General features: G+C 39.4%; 1 protein-coding gene and 1 long non-coding RNA gene across 3 annotated transcripts in view; one reads left to right on the forward strand and one right to left on the reverse strand.

The window, feature by feature from the left end:
- The window catches only part of fbxw8 (F-box and WD repeat domain containing 8), a 205,994-nt gene that overhangs the window by 57,472 nt on the left and 130,710 nt on the right, over window positions 1–17,812 (reverse strand). For both annotated transcript variants that reach the window (XM_069933151.1, XM_069933150.1), the window contains exon 7: window positions 16,049–16,267. In XM_069933151.1, coding sequence (XP_069789252.1) covers window positions 16,049–16,267 — 219 coding nt within the window. The remainder of the gene's footprint in view (window positions 1–16,048; window positions 16,268–17,812) is intronic.
- LOC138761279 (uncharacterized) overlaps window positions 14,230–17,812 on the forward strand; it is a 35,267-nt gene continuing 31,684 nt past the window's right edge. The window contains exon 1 of the long non-coding RNA XR_011356235.1: window positions 14,230–14,304. This is a non-coding gene — a long non-coding RNA (uncharacterized lncRNA). The remainder of the gene's footprint in view (window positions 14,305–17,812) is intronic.

Consider the following 17,812-nt stretch of genomic DNA (forward strand, 5'->3'; position numbering starts at 1 on the left):
TCAATTCATCAGCAACTCAAGCTCCAGATCCAAACCTCAACCACGATCAAGAAGTCTACAGTGCCAAAGACCGTTCAGGAGCCATTCTTGCCCTCAGTACCCTCTCGAATCCCGGCACCAATCCCTAGTTCCCATGACCTAGTGTCCAGCAGCCTGCAGCCTGTGTGAGTCGCTCAGCTGCTCAGCCCCTCGTTGGTTTGCCACCGTGGTCATGTCCTGTAGGGTCGTCTCCTCTGCTTCTCCTTTTCAAGGGCGTGTTCTTCCCATTTCTGGTGCCCTGCACCAGTCCGTTGCTCCCCAGAGTTTACAACCCTTTGTGGCCACTGCTGAGCACAGGCGCTGCCATCTTGAGTACAGACCTCCACAGTTGCAGGAGGCTCCTTTAACGGGCTGTTTAAAGCCTGTATGGAGCTGCCAGTATTAGGATTGGGCGGTTGAACCCTTCACAGCAGTGCTGTATCACCGCTCTCTTGGGCCTGAATCAGCGGCAGTGCTGCTGTTATAGCACCTCTGAAAGCGTCACCATTTTTTTCTTGTACGAACAGTTAAAGAAAACATTAAGGAGGTGGGAGAGACTAACTGACTGGACTGCTGAAAACTCACGAATCCTTGTCGATTTTCTTCCAGAGAAATGTCACAACTCCCCTTTTCCATGCTTGGGGGGGAAACAAAACATGTGACTTCCGTGATGCTTCCAAGATCCAGGTACAGGTCAGTCAAAGTGCCTGTTCCTTTGGTCATTGTGGTTCAAAGATTCCCCTGACAGGAAGAATCATCCGAATTGTCCATTTCACACAAAGACACTCCACCTCTGTGTTCATTAGATGGCTGGTGGTCAATTAATGAATCCTGTTTCTTTAAGTGTCCCAAATACATGAGTGACCCATCAGTTTTTCTGGATAAACAACCATTGTTTTTTGCTCTTCTTCCAGAGCTCTTAATGGTGCCATTCAGTTTCACCTCAAGCTGTGAATGTTTGCAGCCTATATTAATCCTTTAAGTGAGAGTCACTATAAATGAAACAGGAGCTTGTAATAGCTTGTTGATTATTTGTCCCAAGAAATTTACTAGTTTCCACTCCCATTATAACCATATTCAGATATTTGACACATCTGAAAGGATAAATAAATCTAAGATTTATGTGAATGGATGAGATGAGGTGAATGAGCATGACAAATATTGCAGTGGGATACCTCCTGGGCCTAACTTAATTTCTCTGTCAGTTTCTTGCCTAAAGTGAGATATGCTTGTCCAAAATTGTCCTGACCCCACAAATTAAGTTCAAATTTACCATTTCAGGACTTCTGGTTCTTTTCCTACAAGTATAACTTGGGGCAGCTGCAGTGAGTGTTCCATCAGACCCAAGTTTAAATGCCTTCAATCCCACAACCATGATAGGTCCCAGAGTTGCAAATAAAAGGGAGATTTAAAATTGACCAATTACAGTCAGCAAGAATAAAACAGGGACCAGGTATTTAGACTTTGGAAGGGGGTTTTAAGTACATCGCTCTTAAATCTGATTCTTTGAGTGCATTGTTCTAGCCTAATGGATGAAGCTTGTTTGCACAAAAAGCCAATGGAAGAACAAGTAGGAGGAGAACAAGTGAATCCATCTGATTTTCTGAGAAGGTGCCACATAAAAGGCTGGTGAATAAGATAAGAGTTCAAGACCAAGTACACATCAAGTTTTTACAAATACAACCCAACGAAATAATGTTCTCCGGTCCTTGGTACAAAACACGCATGTATACAAATAAATATACATATTGCTTTGTAAATATGAGAGTCTCAGATGGTTAGTGTGAGCAGTTCCTTTGGTCATTCAGCATCCTCACTGCCCATGGGAAGAAGCTGTTTCTCAACCTAGTAATGCTGGCTCTGATGCTCCTGTATTGCTTTCCCAACGAGAGTAGCTGAAAGGTGCTGTGTGCAAGGGTGGAAGGGATCCTCAATGATTTGGCACGCCCTCTTCAGACAACAATCTGGGTAGATCATGTCAATATTGATGGAGGGAGGGAGACTCCAGTGATCCTCTCTGACACATTTATGTCCTGTGGATTGACCTCTGATCCATTTCTCTGCAGCAACCATACCATTTAGTGATGCAGTTAGCCAGGAAGCTCTCGATAGATGGTGGTCAATAACCTTGCCCGTTTCATGATCAAGAGCTCATGGTGTTGAGGGAAGTATGTTAAAATCAATTGAAGGATGGTTATCTTCAAGACTGATTGAAGAGTTAGATTAAATGGGTCTTTTCAGTCTGGAAGAATGTAAATTGTGGAGTATCTGCTCATCAAGGATTGTTTGTGTTAATTATCTACTATCCACATGTGGTAAAACTCTGCTAATCCAGCACCATTTGTGCCAGGTAACAGATTTTCCTTACTTTTAGAGATTACTCCTATTCAGACACATCTTCAATTGACTTTTTAAAAAAAAAATTGTTATATTGTAGTGCAATAAATGTTCCAACAAACCCAGTGAGTTTATAGAGAACCAGTAAAACAAAGACCCTGCTAACAGGATCAGGGAAAATGAGACCCATGTCAACTTAAAAGGAGTACATGAAACAGGAAGGGAAAACAGGGCCCCCAGTGAATTTAAAGGCAAAATGGAAAATTGCGCCACAATGAATTTCAAATGAAGAGTGGGAAACAGGGCCCAACCAAGCTGATCCAAAATTGTTGACGCTTTATGAAAGGTGCCTTGGAGGAGAGGGCAGAGTGCAGGCTATCTGACATAAAAACAGGCGGAAAGGCATGCTGAAATGAGAATTCCTAGACTCTGCAAAATGATATAAATAGGTTGTGAGTGGGGAAATTTAATGTAACATAGGAAAATATAATGTAATAGGAAAGTGTGAGGTCATATGCTTCAGAAGATGCAATCAATAGCCAGTCTAAATTGAGAAAATTTGCAAATGAGTGGAGTACAGAGAGATCGATATATTCTTGTGCATGAAGCACAAAGGGTGAGCATACCAGTGTAGCAAGTTGTTTACACAGGCAAATAGGGACAGAGTTTAAAATTGTATAGGGTGTGAGTGGTGCTGTACCTGGAGTGTTCTGGTGCACTGATTTTAAGTATGTACCAGCATGGGAGAGATTCACTAAATTAATCCTAGGGATGAGAGAATTGCCTTATCACTTACAGCTAATCGAGTTGGATCTGTATCCTTTGGAGTTTTAAACAATGTTGTGTTGTTTAAATCAGTGTTGAAACATATAGGACGGTAAAGGGGCATGACATGGTAAATGTTAAGGCATTTCTACTAGTGGGATATACTTGGATGAGGAGGCATAGTTACAAGTTAAGGAGAGGCTATTGTGGTGCATGGGATTTCTCCTTACAAAGGAGCTATATCTTAAAATTTAAATATAGATAGTACCATAACAGGTCCTTTCAGCCCACAAACCCATGCAGTCCAATTACACCTGTGGACCTACACCTCCAATACGTTTTGAACAGTGGGAGGAAACTGGAGCCCCCAGAGGAAACCCATGCACACACAGAGAGAACGTACAAGCTCCTTCCAGACAGTGCGAGATTCGAACCCAAGTTCCGTTCGCTGGTACTGTAACAGCATTGCACTAACTGCTATGCTTACTGTACCACCCCTTTGGAATATCTCTGGAATGCTCTACCCCACAGAATTGTGACCTCGAGGATAATTTCATCAAAAGTGTTTTTCAGAGTTTAGGATCTTTAGCACAAGAGAATATTCAATTTTCGAAGAGTAGCTATGAAGTATTGAACTGCACGTTTCACAAACATTTCTACGACTGATTCCACCTGCATTGAATTCGCCCAAGATCTACCGGGACCAATGCCTGAAGAGGGCGCAGAAAATCAGTGAATCGGTGCGGACTCGAAGGCTCCGTAAATGATTATATGGTTATAATAGTCTGCTTTTCTGTGACTAAACATTTATTCATCCAATAACACCCCCTGAATAAAACAACACGCTCGACATTATGCTAAACTGATTTGATTTGAACCTTATAGTAAATTGCACCATGCCTAAGAAACTTTTTCAATTAAAGAACATTGCAAGATGAAGTTAGAATTTTATGTTCAAATATTTTACTTAAAAATCTATACAATGGGAGCTGAATTGTCTCTGTGCTTGGCTCTACATATTTTTAGGATTCTGATTTCTTTGCTACAAGCAATAGATCAACTCCATCAGATGATTTTGCAACATGTTTGTAAATTCAAATTCTAAAATAAGTACATTTGACTTTTTTAAAATGAGTCATCATCATGGAGTTTACACGTAATGTTCACTCAACCAATGGAAGTATACTTTAGACAATTAATAGTCTGTCCCTGGGATGAGTGGGAGGAGGCGTGAATGGACCATTCAGAGAGATGCTCTGTTGAGGTTTGAAGAAATCCTCTGAAATATGCAAAATCCTGCCTGGAATGTTTACAACCAGAAGTTAGCATCTCAAAATGAGGGGTCAGCCATTCAGTAGGGACTGGAGAATAATATGCCTTTGGAACTTGCTGCTTCAGAGGATTACTAATGTGTACACTCAAGACAGTTAAGTAGATTATTAGATCAAAGGGAATTGAAGGATGATGAAATAAAAGGGCTGCCACGATCTTACTGAATGGCAGAGCAAGCATACTTCTGGTTTTATTTCCAACCAGGACACTGAACAGCCAATTAACTGGATGCCAGAATAAAAAAAAGGGCTAAAGACAGCATTATTTTTAAATGAAGCTTTGAATTACGAAGAATGTAATATTTTTCCAAAGTAAAATAGATTCAAAATAATGGACTTGGTATGGTACATGCTTTATGACATGTATGTGAAAACTTTGGAGCAAAATCTGGAATAAAGACTGACCATAAGCTCTTGGGTGGCACAATAATGTACCTTTAAATGTTTCCAATCATCAAAGCTGACTCGAGTTTGAATTGGTAATCCCTAAATGTCAAGCAGCTGAGGTATTAGAAAGGCCAAGAAGTCCTAACGTGACAGGTGCTGATGAAAAAGTTCATCTTGGGACAGAGAAATGCTTCATCTGCAGTTCAAATTTACAAAAAGCAGCAATTGTGATGGCCAGGAGGCTGACTGGAGACCTACTACTTAAGTGCAGTTGATGGATCTGCAATGACTCTGCAGTATAGTCCAGGGAGGAAAAATTATGAAATAATTCATACAGTAAATGGTGAGGAAGAATAACAAAGCAACTTATGTGCATGAATAATGCATAGCAAACTGAAGAGCAGTTTTACTCTTATTTTAAATGAGGTAATCTTTGAATACATGCCAAACCATTTATCGGTTAAGTTTACAGCAGACACATCTGATCACGTTGCATTCTGCAAGTGCCAAGCTGCAGAATCATTTCTAAAATGAATAATCTAGTTTTGATCATGTTCCACATTAACAGTCACCCATACAGACAAACTAAAATAAATTTGCAGTCCTATCACTTGAAGAAATTGGTGTCTCTACATTTATAATTTTGTTTTCTTCAAAGGAAAAGCATCATTCAAGGGGGGAAAAAAATCATGCGATCAACAAATGAAAGCTGAAAGCCAAATCAAGTCACGATATGCCAAGTCAAGATGAGATTTTATGATAACAAATATTTTGATAGGGAGGAATATTATTCTGGTAACAGGTTGTCTGTCTCTCACACACACACACACACACACACACACACACACACACACACACACACACACACACACACACACACACACACACACACACACACAAATAATAAATAACTATCAAAAAACAGTACCAGGTAGAAAGCAAAAGGATTTGCAATACTCTAAAAGCAACCAACCTGAGGTTTATTTTTAATTGTAAAGAGTGTCATCAACTGTAATAAACATTTTCTTTCCTTCAAATAAAGTATGTATTTTTCAGTCCATATTTAATAGAACTAATGTTTCATGTTTCAATCAAGCTTAAGTTCTCTTAGAATGATGAAGACATCCCATTTTAGAAAATAAACACAACCATGTGCTAAACAGAGTCGGTAAATATTGTGCTGCCTGACAATCAAAGTGATGTCACCGATTTCTAATTTTTCCCTGTTGGTTGATCCAGACACCTGTACCAACTTTCACCTAGCAGCATCTGCATGGAAATTAAGTCACTTGATTGGTTATGCAAATACAAATAACCCAATCATGATTTTAGGATCCAACCTCTCTCTCCAGTTACACAAACCTATTCTGAATATATTCTCACAAGATATGCAGCAGATGATCCAATGTTTACCTAGTTTTTACCGGTTCAATAAAATTCAGATTATTTTCTTTTGTGACTTAAAAACAAATGACTTGACTGCGTTTTTCCACGACAGGAATAAAAACTATTTAATAATTGTGCATGATAGAAAACAGAATTTTCATACTTCTCAACAAGCATTATGCTAAGAAGTATACTTTTGGAATTACATTCAGCATGGGAAATAATATGATATTGCAAGTCACATTTCCCATATTAATTCCAGGGTATAAAGAGTGCCTCCAGTAACTTGACTCAAATGGCTAGTTGATTGCAAGTATGTCATCTTCCTAGACATTGCTTTCTGATCCAATTACACTGTTAAAGATACAAACAATGGTAATGATTGATATTATTAATGAAATCCTAATAAATGACACTTCACTTCAATGGCTGTTTTTTTATATATATATTTCATCACCTTTTCATTACACTTTGTGGAAGTGTTACTCTCTACTTCGCAAACCTACTCCTCATTGGATCACTAAACTTGTGTGTATAGATTTTCTATCCATGTGGTTCCATTTTCCTAGCTTAAATTTCACATTCAGAACAGGTAAACAGACAAAGTTTATTCATCACAAAGTTATTGGGCAGGAAATAATCTTATTCTTCAGCTGACCTCTTGGAGGTTGCTTGATTACAATCTGGGTTACTGGAGAGCAGTATCTAAATATATATTCTTTTCTTGACACTATGAACCATACTGACCAAAATACACACAAACATTTCCCTCTTGAATATACACAGTGTCATTTTCTCCCCTTCCCCCCCCCCTTCCCTCCTTCCTTCACCCCCTCCTCCCCACCCACTCAACGTTCAACAAATATGATACATTAAACCCATTAAAAAATGTCATCACACAATGAAAATAAACAAGAAATTTGTGTCATCTACTTTTACATACTGGGTCAGTTCATTTCGTCTCCTTCTCCTTCTGTCATTTTAGGCGGTGGAGGTCCGCAATAGGACTTCTCTGTTGTGTTCCATGTACGGTTCCTAAATTTGTTTGAATACTGTGATGTTATTTCTTAAATTATATGTTATTTTTTCCAATGGAATACATTTATTCATTTCTATGTACCATTGCTGTAAGTATCTATATATTTGATGCATTTGTACATGTTACAGTGAAGCAAACATGTTTACAATGAAGAAAATGTTGTAAATGGCCAGAATTAGCCGAGGGCTATAGTGTATTTAAAGCAGAGATTTATAGGTATTTGATAAAGTTAGGGCATTACAGGAGAAAGCTGGGGAGTGAGGATGGATCAGCTCATGGTAAGAATGGTGGAGTGAACTCAATGGGCCTACTTCTGCTCCTATATCGTGAAAATTAAATAACTACCAAAACATTTTTAAAAAAGCAGTTTCATTTTATTTTTATCTTATTCTTGTGTACCTTTCACCTTCCAATTGAAAAGTTTTGTAAACATGTTCAGATAAGTTTTAAAATGATTAAAGCAATGCTGCAAAAGTTTTGTGTCCCTGACTGACCGGTCGGTGCTTTAAGGTACAATGAGAGATTTTTCCCCTTCATTGAAATTAAATGGCACTAAATATTCTTGAATATAATAATGAGAAACAATGCCACATCATAGGCATATGCTGGCAAAGCATATATTAATGACATAAAATAAGAGATCTTGACCTTTTTTTACAAACATTAAGAGCATAAAGAATTATTTGAAAAACTTTACTTAAAATCCTTGGAATAATTTTATGCTAATTTTTGGTGTCCAGCTGGATCAGGACAGGTCTTTGGCCCTGAATCAATTTGCAGTAATGCTACAGAACCACTGGGGATCAGCAAAAAAATGTTATTAGATTTTACTGGGCATGCTGTGTATGTTTTTGAAAAGTGATAATTTGGGGATGAAATTAAAATCTCACCCAATCATGGTTAATATAAACGTCACATAATCCTGTGTACTTACAATTTTTCTACACCTGATCAGAAGGCATTTGTTGACACAGAATCAGACTTGATATCCATGCCTGAAAATCCCATTCCAAAACCAAGAGAAGTCCTTTGTTCCTGGCCGAATATCTAACTAATACAGAGTCAAAACTGAGCTGGATAGAGGACTGAGCCTGATCAGCACAGAATGACCAGCCATAATGTGTCAATAGACCATGCAGCCAATCCAACGTGAACCAAACACATAGTAGAGTCCCACTTGGCTCACAGTGGGGAGCTAGGTTCTATCTGAGAGCAGCTTTGGATAGCTTCATGCAAGAAATCTGCATTTCAAAGCATGACTTCAGCTATTTTTTTAAAACTGCATAGAGCAGTGTCTCTACAAATGTGTCACGTTTACAAATCAATAAGCAATTTGAAGCTGTATGAGTTACAACATTGACTACACCAGATAATTTTGAGGTTGCCTTTTACATTTCTAGATGAAGTGGGAAAGAAGGCAAATGGAATACTTTCCTTTATTTGGCAGGGCATGGAATAGTAAAGCAGAGCGGTTATGGTAGGACTTTGTAAAACACTGGTTTGGTTCCAACTGGAGTAATGGGCACCACAGGGATGTGATGCACTTGAGCAGGTGCAGAGATGAGTTGCGAGAAAGTTGCCTGAGATAGGGGTTTCAATTATGACAAAGAATGGATGGTTCAGGACTGTGTTGGGGAGGCTCTAACGGAGGTATACAAAATCATAACAGACGTAAGAGTCAAAAATTTCTTCCTGTGGCAGAGCTATCTAAAACTCGAAGGCCTAAGTTCAGGGCAGAAGATATATTAAGAGGGGATCCATGCAAGTAAATGATTCTAACTTCACAAATAAAGTTTGCTTTTCTGACTAAGAAAATTCATCAAAAATGTACCAGCTAAATCTGTTGAAAGGGAAGTCAAAAGATAACAGAAAAAAAAACTTTACTTTACAAATCAGACTTTTAATATCGAGAAACTCCAGGCAGCCCATCTAATTGCACTGTCCAATCAAAACAGGTACCTGATCTAAACATCAATTATGCTGGCAGAGACTTTAGTTCATGAAGATGTACCCTAGAACATTGGTACATGAAATTCTATTGATTACCACCACAATTAGTAGCAGATATGAACTCATGTTCTCCACTGGTGCAATGAAAGACATTTCTAACAAGAAAGTAAAATGTACATTTGGCTTCAGTGTGCCCTGCCACAACAGTCTCTTGAGCTGACTGAACAATACAGCAGATTAAATGGAGGAAAAATAAACTCTGAAGTATTAGATGTTAATAAAGCTTGGGCATTTAAACAAAACATTTTTTAAAATGTTTCACTAATGATATGTTACACCTTGAATAAAATATTATTGGAATTGCTCACGTGCAAAACCTTATCGACAATCCACAAAATATTCTGTGCCCTACACGTGGCTTTCATTGAATAAAAAAAATCTTTGTAATGCTGCAAGCTGAAGCAGCTTTGATATGTGTGAGGAATAAGCCATCTTAACTGTTAAAGACAGGGTGCTGAAGACAGAAAAGAAAATACAATTTATCTAATATGACCTTCCTTGACACACATCTCATGAGAGCTGTGACAGCTTATTTCTAAATCAAAAACATACAGTTTGATCTCAAGCTACTGTGGATAATGAAATCCATTCTCACCCTGACATGATCCTTTTACAAGATCCTACTGTTTATTAAATTTACCAGTAAGTGTAATTAAAATTCTGACAGCTGGCAAACCAAGTAAAATGCGGAATTACTTCCCACCACTTGTGAGGTTTGACTGAACCAATATGCAGCAAACTAAATCTTCCATTAATTATGAAAAGAAACAGCACAGGAAGAGGTTGTTTGACTAATATACCTGTTCTTTCTTTGGCTTGGCTTCGCGGACGAAGATTTATGGAGGGGGTAAAAAGTCCACGTCAGCTGCAGGCTCGTTTGTGGCTGACCAGTCCGATGTGGGACAGGCAGACACGATTGCAGCGGTTGCAAGGGAAAATTGGTTGGTTGGGGTTGGGTGTTGGGTTTTTCCTCCTTTGCCTTTTGTCAGTGAGGTGGGCTCTGCGGTCTTCTTCAAAGGAGGCTGCTGCCCGCCAAACTGTGAGGCGCCAAGATGCACGGTTTGAGGCGTTATCAGCCCACTGGCGGTGGTCAATGTGGCAGGCACCAAGAGATTTCTTTAGGCAGTCCTTGTACCTTTTCTTTGGTGCACCTCTGTCACGGTGGCCAGTGGAGAGCTCGCCATATAATACGATCTTGGGAAGGCGATGGTCCTCCATTCTGGAGACGTGACCCATCCAGCGCAGCTGGATCTTCAGCAGCGTGGACTCGATGCTGTCGACCTCTGCCATCTCGAGTACCTCGACGTTAGGGGTGTGAGCGCTCCAATGGATGTTGAGGATGGAGCGGAGACAACGCTGGTGGAAGCGTTCTAGGAGCCGTAGGTGGTGCCGGTAGAGGACCCATGATTCGGAGCCGAACAGGAGTGTGGGTATGACAACGGCTCTGTATACGCTTATCTTTGTGAGGTTTTTCAGTTGGTTGTTTTTCCAGACTCTTTTGTGTAGTCTTCCAAAGGCGCTATTTGCCTTGGCGAGTCTGTTGTCTATCTCATTGTCGATCCTTGCATCTGATGAAATGGTGCAGCCGAGATAGGTAAACTGGTTGACCGTTTTGAGTTTTGTGTGCCCGATGGAGATGTGGGGGGGCTGGTAGTCATGGTGGGGAGCTGGCTGATGGAGGACCTCAGTTTTCTTCAGGCTGACTTCCAGGCCAAACATTTTGGCAGTTTCCGCAAAGCAGGACGTCAAGCGCTGAAGAGCTGGCTCTGAATGGGCAACTAAAGCGGCATCATCTGCAAAGAGTAGTTCACGGACAAGTTTCTCTTGTGTCTTGGTGTGAGCTTGCAGGCGCCTCAGATTGAAGAGACTGCCATCCGTGCGGTACCGGATGTAAACAGCATCTTCATTGTTGGGGTCTTTCATGGCTTGGTTCAGCATCATGCTGAAGAAGATTGAATATACCTGTACTGTACTGGAAAATGGATTGAAAAATGAAAATCCATGAAATATTTTTGTGGATACCTTGCATTAAGTCGAAGAGATGAAAAGTAAAACAAATGTGAAAATCTGAAATGCAAAACCAAATGTTTCATGGATTTGTTTTTCTATAATTTACAACACTTTCAAACCACTCTCAGTATCTGCCTTCTTAAAACTCTTCCACTACTGCTTAAATAAAAACAGATAATTTTTTCTCAACTTTCATAATGAAATTTTCAAGAAGTTCTTGTTCAATAGTAGATTTCTGTTTCAGTAACAGATAGTTTGTCAAACCTATACAATATGACATGAGGATGTTCAATCTGGATAAGTGTGAGATGATGCATTTTGGAAGGATGACCAGAAGGCTGAGTACAGGGTTAATGGTCGGTTACTTAAGAGTGTTGATGAACAGAGGGCCCTAGGGGTCCAAATTCATACATCCCTCAAGGTCACCACACAAGTTGATAGGATAGTTAAGAAGGACTATAGTATGTTGGGCTTCATTAATTGGAAAATTGAATTCAAAAGTCAAGAGGTCACGTTGCGACTCTACAAATCTCTGGTGAGATCACACGTGAAGTATTGTGTTCAGCTTTGGTCACCTCATTATAGGAAGTATGCAGAGGAAATTTACCATGATGTTGCCTTGTTGGAAAATAAGTATTATGAGGGAAGGTTAGCAGAGTTGGGACTTTTCTCTTTGAAGCATAGAAGGATGCGAGCTGACTTAATAGAGGTCTACAAGATTATGAGAGGCATCGATAGGGTGGACAGCCAGTGTCTGTTTCCCAGGGCAGGAAGAGCAAATACCAGGGGACCTATGTTCAAAGTGGAATGCCTTGCCATGAATGGTGGTGGAGGCTGAAACATTAGGGTTATTTAAGAGACTCTTAAATGACTGGCACATGTTTGAAAGAAAAATAGAGGGTTATGGGGTATAATGGGTTTAAAACCTTTTTTAAAGGAATGTATGGGTCAGCACAATGTCGAGGGCAGGAGTGCTTTTACTGTGCTTTAGTGCTCTATGTTTGCACTGGAAAGGGGGCAGAGAAGATTCCAGGTTGTTTACTGGAATGGTATGTTTCAATTATGAGGAGAGACTAGATCGGCTTGGTTGGTTTTCTTTGGAGTAAAGGAGGCTGAGAGAGTGCATGATCGAGGCATAAAAATTTTTTGATAGAACTTAGGGAAGAGTTTTTCACGTGAAGGGTGGTTGGAATTTGGAATACTCAGCTTGAGCAGTCATAGAGGCAGAATCTCTCGCAACATTGTCTCAGATGTTGTGTGAAGCTAAGGAAGAAATTGTGGATGCACTTGCTGAGATATGTATTTTTTATCATCTTTGGCTTTGGGTAAACATCCAAAAGGCTGGCACATGGTTAATGCTGTGCTATTATTTAAAAAGGGCAGTCACATGGTTAATGCTGTGCTATTATTTAAAAAGGGCAGTAAGGGCAAGGCAGGGAACTCCAGGTCAGTGAGCTTGACAGTAGTAATGGGAAAGTTGATGAGAGGGTTTTTGAGGGACCGGATGTCCCAGCATTTGAATAGACAGGGTCTGGTTGAAGTTTAGTATGTGACTCTTAAAGAGTTTTCTTTGAAGAGGTAACCAAGCAGATTGATGAGGACATTGTATGTATGGACTTAAACAAAACTTTTAACATGGTCTTGCATGGCTGGTTAGTCTGAAAATTTAGATCACATGGGATCCAAAGAGACCTGGCCAAATGGATTCAAAATTGGCTTGACGGTAGAAGAGTTATTACTTTGAGTGGAAGCATGTAACCAGAGGTATGTCTCAAGGATCAGTGCTGGGTCTTCTGATGTTTGTCATCTATGTTAAGAATTTGGATGGTTAGTAAATCTGCAGAAGATACCAAAATGTATGGTATATTGAACAGTGAGGAACTTTACAACAGGATCCATATATCAGTTGGGAAGGTCACAAGTGTGAGGTATTGGACTTTGGTAACTCAAACCAGGATAGGATATAGGCAATAAATGGAAGGGCTCTGGAGAGTGCTGTAGAACGGAGAGATGCAGGGATAGTTCCGTGAAAGTGATGATTCAGGTTGACAGGATGGTGAAGAGGAAATTTGGTACATTCGCCTTTATCGGGCAGGGTACTGAGTACAAAAGTTTGGTCCTCATGATACGGCTCTACATACCAATGGTGAGACCACTTCGAGTACTGAGTGCAATTCTATTCACATAACTTTCCTAAGGATATCAATCAGTTGAAATGGGCACAGAGAAGAGTTACCAAGATATTGCCAGGATTGGAGGACTTGAGTTATAGAAAGAGGATCTTTATTCCCTACAGCATAGTCAGCTGAGGGGAGACCTTATAAAGGTTTATAAAAACATGAGAAGTGTGGAGAAAATGAATGCTCACAGTCTATTTTCCAGGAGAAACATTTCTTGAACTAGAGGACATAGGTTTAAGGTGAGATATTTAAGAGGGACCTTTTCATTCAGAGGACAGTTGTAGCTAAAATTGGTACAATTACAATGTTCAAAAAGCATTTGGACAGATAAATGGACAGGAAAGGTGTAGAAGGCTTTAGACCAAAGGCAGGCAAATGGAACCTGCCCAGAATGCCACCAGGGTCAGTATGGATGAGATGAGCTGAAGGACCTGTTCTGTGCTGTACTCTATTATCTGGAGTCACTAAGGAACAGAGAGCTATGGATCAGAAGCTGGTATATTGGATTAGTATAAATGGGCACTTGATTGTCAGAGAGGGTCTGCTTCAGTGCTGTCTGACTCAATCTCTAATATTGACCACCAGTTTCTCAGAAGGTGATTAAAAATATTAATGAAATGTATTATACTTATATTTTGAAAAAAAAACTACTTTTAGTATATTGCTGCTGGAATTGAAGTTTAAAGAGTTACATGAAGTGACTGGGGAGAATGTACTCAAAACAATTAAAGTGTGTGTTTTTTTTAAAAAAAAGCCTTTAAATAGAAAGTACCAACATAAGAGATGGTAATTGGAACAACATCCTACATCTTTAGACATCTAACAAACAACCTTCTGCTCGGTAAGTTTTATGTTTATCTGATACTCAGTTGCAAGTCATTCCATTTGTAATACTGGCACATTCATTAATCTCTTTGTGTGAATGTCAACATGTATCATGTGGCAGGCTGACAATGGCTAATAGAAAAAGTGACTAAGAAGATAATGACCTTCCCCAGAACTGAGACCGTACATTTATTAAAATCAATTACAGATACCAAGCATGGATCACAAGACTAAAATGCTATCTTAAACATTCAGGCAAGAGCTCAAAGTTCATTTTCATCTTTTTATATTATCTGATTATTCCAAAGGATTAATCCCTGGCAGATACCTGTTCTGATTCACAATTACTATGTGCACGCACACTAGAATATGTAATCTAGTAGGTCCCATTTATAATACTTTTGCTGATAAGTCCTGGAGACTCTGCGCAGAACCACCATCTAACTCCTGTACAAATGGAAGTAAATCTGTTGGTCATCGTCAAGCATAGAAAGCCCAAACTTAGTGATAGTTTCAGATTTCCACCTCCCAAGATTCATTTGCTCCCTCAATCTTGTGATTAACTTGTGACTCAGCCTCTTCTCCCAAAGTCACAATCCATGTTCTCCTCCCAGGAATGCAAACCTTGTTCCCATCCTTACCAGGTAATTCATTTCCAAACAGTATCAAAATCGTTGTTATACATTGTCTGACATCATTGGATGTGCCTGGTGACCGTTTTGCACATATGCTAAATAAACACACGAGGTGGAACAAAAATCCATCTTCTGGGGAAACAAGGACCCAATCATATTGAGGGATCAGGTTTTTGATTAAATCCAGTCACATCATGCTGACAGAGGTGGGTGATGCAATAGAACCTTCATGTATCATCTGTATTCCAAGCAAGTATGGTGCTACAACAATGTCACCAAGACCAAGGAGTTTATTGTGGACTTTAAGAAGTGGAGGCTGCAGGACCACAGACCTACCTTCATTGGTGGAATGGCTGTGGAGAGGGTTAGTACCTTTAAGTTCCTGGAGCTAGCACATCATGAAGGAGGAGGAGATTTGGCATGTTGTTGAATATGCTATCAAATGATCACAAGTATAATGTCAAAAGTATTCTGATTGGTTGTTCCAGTCTGGTTTGGAAACTCAAGAGCCCAGAAATTCAGCAGGGCTGCAGAAAGTGGCAAATCTGGGCAAGTCCATTATGGACACTGACCTTCAGACCATTGAAAAAAATCTATGTGAGACCCTGCTGCAAGAAGGCAGCAAACATCGTAAAGGATCCCTATCACCCTGGTCTCAATCTCTTCTCGCTGCTACTTCCATTCAGAATGTGTAGACATCTGAGGTTCAGCACCTCCAGGTTCAAGAACAGTGTCTCTCCAACATCTATCAGGTTCTTGAACCTCTCCCCATTGCCCTAATCATAAACTACTCTGGAAACATCAAAATATCTGCCTGAGTGGACTGAAAGGTCATTTTTTTCACTTGCATGAAATATAACTGAATAGTTATCTATCCAGGCTTTCGTATTTATTTATCTATTCTGGCATATTGTGGTAATTTTATTTGTATTATTGTAGTTGGTGTATTTTATGTACTTGTTTGGTTGCAGCAAGTAATAATTTCCATATACATTATACTTATGTATATGTGAATAAACTCTCATCATTTAGTATCATCAACTCCACCCAACATATCGATGACAGAAGTAAATATTGTCACGGTTTTAACGTTAGTTTTTATTGTAGAATTAGAATATTGTTTACCTTATTGCCATCACTCATTATCCAGCCAAAATTTCTGACTCCACAGGCAATCTGATTAATGGATACATCAAGGCAGGTCACTGTATTTCCGTATATGGAGTGAATCACCTTTGGTTCTGCATCAGGCTTGAGCACATAAACAGTATCTTCAGCTGCTGCTACTAGAGTTTCATTTCCCTTTGTGCTCAGAACGTCTGGAACCAGCTGAAGATCGCTAACCTACAAAATAATGAGAACAAATGAATTCAAGCACATTTGGAGATTACGTCTCAGCACACAAAAGAAATACCAATTAAACATGTTTGATATACATTGTGGATCATTGGAAGGAAGTTAAGATCTTGATGTAAAGCTATTCCTTAATATGAGTTCATTCTCAAAGACTCTAGTTCTTGATTATCTGCAGGAATATTGGGATTAAAACAGATCAGTGCGAGATGGATTTATTTCTACTCCTCTCACCCATATTCTGGCAGGCAAGTAAGATGGCATCAGAACTGATAATGTACCAGAACAAAACACCTGACCAACACACAAACCCAAGAAAACTGGATGAAACATGCTGCTCAGTCGACAATCACCACCAGTAATGGAGGAAGGCTATAAGAACTACCTCTAGTTATGCTATTCGCAAATTTCAGTAAAAACAGCATTGCAGAGTTGCTAAATTTAAAATTAACAGCTAGCCTGTCTGATTATATCAGGACAAAGATATTGAATGCTTTTAAATAGATTGAATATTTCTTATTTATCTTGTCAAAATTCTTATTTATTTGGTACAAATAAATCAATGCCTCTATATTCTTCTGATTAAACAATGAAAATGATAGGATTCTTGGAAAGAAAACAATGTCATAGCAACTCAGTGGGTGCAAACAGTGACCATTATTAAATGACAAGAATTCATGAACTTTTGTGATATTCATCATAGTTAGAAAGGACTGATCAAGTTAATCAAGTTGGGAGTCACTATCTCAGAGGATTATCCTGGACCCAACAAACTAATGGCATCGTGAAGAAAGCACACCAGTGCCTCTACTTCCTCAGGAGTTTGCTAAAGTTTGGTATGACACCAGAAACCCTGGCAAATTTCTACCAGTGTGTTGTGGAAAGTGTGCTGACTGGCTGCATCATGGTCTGGGTCACTAATACCCTTGAGCATAAAGTCCTCCATTACAGGCAAAACCATCCCCATCATCGAGAACATTTACAGTGAATGCTGTTGTTGGAGAGCAGCAGTAATCTTCAAGGATCCACCTCATCCAGCTCACACTTTGTTCTCACTGTTGCTACCATCAGGAAAGAGGTCTAGGTGCCACAAGACTCACACCACCAGGTTCAGGAACAGCTGCTACCCCTCCACCATCAGACTCCTCAACAACAACTCAATCAGGGACTCATTTAAGGAGTCTTATTTTTGCACTTTATTTTTTTTTCTCTGTGTATTACAGTCAGTTTATTTACATTTCTTTATTTGTTTACATGCATATGTATCTTCTTGAGCAGTTGTTTTGCACGACCAATTTGCCTGTAGGAAAGAGAATCTCAGTGTTGTATTTGATGTACTCTGACAATAAATCTGAAAAGAAATCTAATACAGTACGTTTCCGATTATCCAAAGAACACTACCGAAATCGAAATTCTCAGTTATCCAAGAAAATTATCGACGCCACAAGTTAAAAAAAAGTTTATTTTTTTAAACCTGCCATGCATAAGTAGGACTCTGATGGACTGTTACTGCCATTTTGAATCCAACGGGGCTCT

This window comes from Narcine bancroftii, chromosome 4, assembly GCF_036971445.1.
Source record: "Narcine bancroftii isolate sNarBan1 chromosome 4, sNarBan1.hap1, whole genome shotgun sequence".
NCBI classification, from domain to species: Eukaryota; Metazoa; Chordata; class Chondrichthyes; order Torpediniformes; family Narcinidae; genus Narcine; species Narcine bancroftii.